Consider the following 4,200-nt stretch of genomic DNA (forward strand, 5'->3'; position numbering starts at 1 on the left):
AAAAAAAAAGAGACTTTTTGCATAATAAAAAGTGAAAATAGGGATTAAAATGTTAAAAATAAAAGATATGAATATTTTTTACAATTACATTGAGAGATAGGAATGTTTCGTGGTATTTACCTTAAAAAGAATTTGCAACTTTACTATTAAAGTTTTCAGTTCAGTAATTGAAACCATTTGTCTCTATAAATAAATAAAATATCTATTTATTTAATTACAAAGGCGGGGAGGGCCTCTCTATATAAACAAAAATTTCGGGTCTCTTTCAAATGGAAAGATGTCATAATAGTTAAATCTTTTACTCACTCACTCTCAGACACCCAACCCACCAACTTTCCACGCTCTCTGTTGCTGCAAAAAATGGAGCCTTTCCACTGCTACACAATCTTCCTCCTCCTCCTTCTCCTTGTGCCGCCACCTCTAACGCTCTGCATTAACCAAGAAGGCTTCTATCTCCAGAAACTGAAGCTCAGCTTCGATGACCCTGACAATGTCCTCTCTAACTGGAACCCCCTTGATGCCCTTCCCTGCAACTGGTATGGTGTCACTTGTGACTCGACCAATACCTCTGTCAACTCGCTTGATCTCTCCAGCTCCAACATCTCCGGCCCATTTCCTTCCATTCTCTGCCGCTTGAACAATCTCACTTATGTTTCTTTCTACGACAACTTCATAAATTCCACTCTTTCCGACCAGGACATTGCTATGTGTGACTCATTGGAGCACCTAGATTTGGCGCAGAATTACTTAACAGGCGATCTCCCCGCAGCTCTAGCTAACCTCCCAAACTTAAAGTATCTGGATTTGGCTGGTAATAACTTTTCCGGTGAAATTCCGCTTAGTTTTGGGAAGTTTCAGAAACTTGAGGTGCTTTCATTAGTGGAGAATTTGTTGGGAGGCAAGATTCCGTCAATTTTGGGGAACATTTCGACCCTGAAACAGTTGAATCTCTCCTACAACACGTTTTCTCCAGGTCGGATCCCGCTGGAGCTTGGAAATCTCACGAATCTTGAGGTACTGTGGTTGACGGAGACTAATCTGGTGGGTGAAATCCCCGAGTCACTGGGTCGACTCGAGAGGCTCACCGACTTGGACCTGGCTCTCAATGCCTTGACGGGTGGAATCCCGAGATCACTCACAGAGTTGACGAGCGTAGTTCAAATTGAGCTCTACAACAATTCGTTGACGGGCCAGCTGCCGAGTACAGGGTGGTCAAATATGTCAGCCTTGAGGCTGCTCGATTCGTCAATGAATGCTTTGAGTGGCCCGATCCCGGCCGAGCTGTGCGAGTTGCCACTCGGGTCACTCAACCTGTACGAGAACAGATTCCAAGGTGAATTACCAGAAAGCATTGCCAATTCGCCTAATTTATACGAACTGAGGCTCTTTAAGAATCAGTTAACTGGTACATTACCCCCAAATCTTGGAAAATCATCGCCTTTACGGTGGATTGACGTCTCAACAAACGGATTTTCCGGAGAAATACCTGAAAATCTGTGTTCAAAGGGTGCTCTTGAAGAGGTCTTAATGATTGAAAATTCATTTTCCGGCCAAATTCCAGCTGCTCTAGCCGAATGCCAGAGCTTATTGCGTGTAAGATTCGGGCACAACAGACTTTCCGGCGAGGTTCCAGATGGTTTTTGGGGTCTTCCTCACGTATCGCTTCTCGAACTCGCCGGCAACTCATTTTCCGGTGGGATTGCACAAACCATTGCCGGTGCTTCAAATTTATCCCAGTTAATAATATCCATGAACAGCTTTTCTGGCACTATTCCAGAAGAGATTGGTTTTTTGGGTAATTTATTGGAATTTTCGGGTAATGATAATGAATTTTCAGCGTCATTACCTGTTAGTATAGTGAAGCTGGGACAATTAGTGAAGCTAGATCTTCACGACAATAAATTGTCTGGCGAAATTCCGAGTGGAATTCATTTGTGGACGAAGTTAAACGAGTTGAATCTGGCAAACAATGAATTTTCTGGGAATATTCCTAACAAAATTGGGGAAGTGGCTGTACTCAATTATCTCGATTTTTCTGGGAATAGACTCTCAGGTAAAATCCCTGTTGGATTACAGAACTTGAAGTTGAATAGGCTTAATTTGTCGAACAATCACCTATCTGGTGATATTCCACCTTTGTATGCTAAGAAAATGTATAAAGATAGCTTTTTGGGGAATCCGGGATTGTGCGGAGATGTAGAGGGTTTGTGTGATGGAAGAAGTGAAGTCAAGAACATGGGTTATGTTTGGATGTTGAGATCAATCTTTATGCTTGCTGTGTTGGTGCTTACGGTGGGTTTAGTTTGGTTCTACTTGAAGTACAGGAAATTCGAGAAGTCTAAAAGGTCGATTGATCGATCCAAATGGACACTAATGTCGTTTCATAAATTGGGTTTCAGTGAGGATGAAATACTTGATGCTCTTGATGAGGATAATGTCATTGGAAGTGGGTCGTCTGGGAAGGTTTACAAGGTGGTTCTGAGCAACGGTGAGGCAGTTGCTGTGAAAAAGCTTTGGGGATGTTCGAAATTGGCTGACGAGAGTAGCGATATTGAGAAGGCTAATTTTCCAGAAGATGGCTTTGATGCGGAGGTGGATACCTTGGGGAAGATAAGGCATAAGAATATTGTTAAGTTGTGGTGTTGTTGTTCAACAAGGGGATGCAAGCTTTTGGTTTACGAATACATGCCTAATGGTAGCCTAGGGGATTTGCTTCATAGCACAAAAAGTGGATCGTTAGATTGGCCGATAAGGTTTAAGATAGCCATGGATGCAGCGGAGGGACTCTCGTATTTGCATCATGATTCTGTCCCTCCTATCGTTCACAGAGATGTGAAGTCGAATAATATATTGTTGGATGCAGATTATGGAGCTCGGGTTGCAGACTTTGGTGTGGCTAAGGTGGTTGATGTGAATGGGAAGGGTACCAGATCCATGTCTGTCATTGCAGGGTCTCGTGGTTACATCGCTCCAGGTTCGTAAGTTAATCTTTTCCATTGTGCTATGAAATTTTACGATTCCTAGTTGTACATAGCTTGCTTGATTTGCTTGTTGGGTACTAATGTACAATTGTAAATTTTGATAATTAGAATTGCAGATATATTTTTACAGAATAAGGTTTAGTTTCTAGTGTATTGCATTTTTCAGAATGGATGCCATAGGAGTAGGTGACACTGAAGTGTTTCTGGGGTGAAGAAGGAGCCCAGAAATGATTAGTAATCTATGAGCATTAGCAATTGAAATGAGTTCTTTAACGAAATCCACTAGTTGCTATCATTGTAGGATATATCCTTTTGTTTTTTTAGGTCCTCCTTTTGTTATCATCATTGTTCATCATTAAGAAATTTATGTAAATGCCGATTTAATCAACTCTCACTTTCCGATACAGAATATGCATACACTCTAAGGGTGAACGAGAAGAGTGACATCTACAGTTTTGGCGTGGTTATTCTTGAGTTAGTGACCGGTAAACTTCCAGTCGATCCCGAGTATGGCGAGAAGGATCTGGTGAAATGGGTATGTTCCATATTAGGCCAAAAGGGTTTAGACCACGTAATCGACCCAAAACTTGATTCCTGTTTCAAGGACGAAATAAGCAGAGTGCTGAACATAGGCCTTCTCTGTACGAGTCCCCTGCCCATAAACCGGCCTTCCATGAGACGTGTTGTCAAGATGTTGCAAGAGATAGGCACCGTGAACCTTCCCAAGACTGCTTCGAAAGATGGCAAATTGACACATTATTACCACGAAGATGCTTCGGATCATGGAAGTGTCGCTTGACGGACGGAGTCGGTGGCCGGTATGAACGTTTTCGGGGTCCTTATGAGGTGATGCATATACAGAATTGAGGTGAAGTAGTAATAGTAAAAGAATCAATGAGGAGTTGATGCTTTCTGAAAGCTGTAAATGAATCAACCACCAAAGTTTTCCAATACCAAAGATTTCAAGTCATATGCATTGATTCCTCTGTTTGTGTTGCTACCTAAATGTACTGTTTATTGACATTTCTGTTGAATCTTCATCTTGTAGTAGGTGAATTTCCTTTTTATCTAATCAAAGCATTTTCAGTTGTTTGTTGGTGTGGAAGTTGTTGCTTCTTTAATGGTAAATACTAGGGATTGTACTATTTTCTTAAACTATCTCTATATCATATTAGGCTATAATGAATAAGATTTTATTTATTTATTTATTTATTTATTT

General features: G+C 41.2%; 1 protein-coding gene across 1 annotated transcript; it reads left to right on the forward strand.

The window, feature by feature from the left end:
• Positions 1-259: 259 nt before the first annotated feature.
• Positions 260-4,081, forward strand: LOC111396050 (receptor-like protein kinase HSL1). Its single transcript, XM_023022320.1, has 2 exons — positions 260-2,974; positions 3,389-4,081. Exons 1-2 carry the CDS (start codon positions 361-363, stop codon positions 3,778-3,780), a joined length of 3,006 nt encoding a protein of 1,001 aa, XP_022878088.1. The 5' UTR covers positions 260-360; the 3' UTR covers positions 3,781-4,081.
• Positions 4,082-4,200: the final 119 nt, after the last annotated feature.

Source organism: Olea europaea, chromosome 6, assembly GCF_002742605.1.
Source record: "Olea europaea var. sylvestris chromosome 6, O_europaea_v1, whole genome shotgun sequence".
Taxonomy (NCBI): Eukaryota; Viridiplantae; Streptophyta; class Magnoliopsida; order Lamiales; family Oleaceae; genus Olea; species Olea europaea.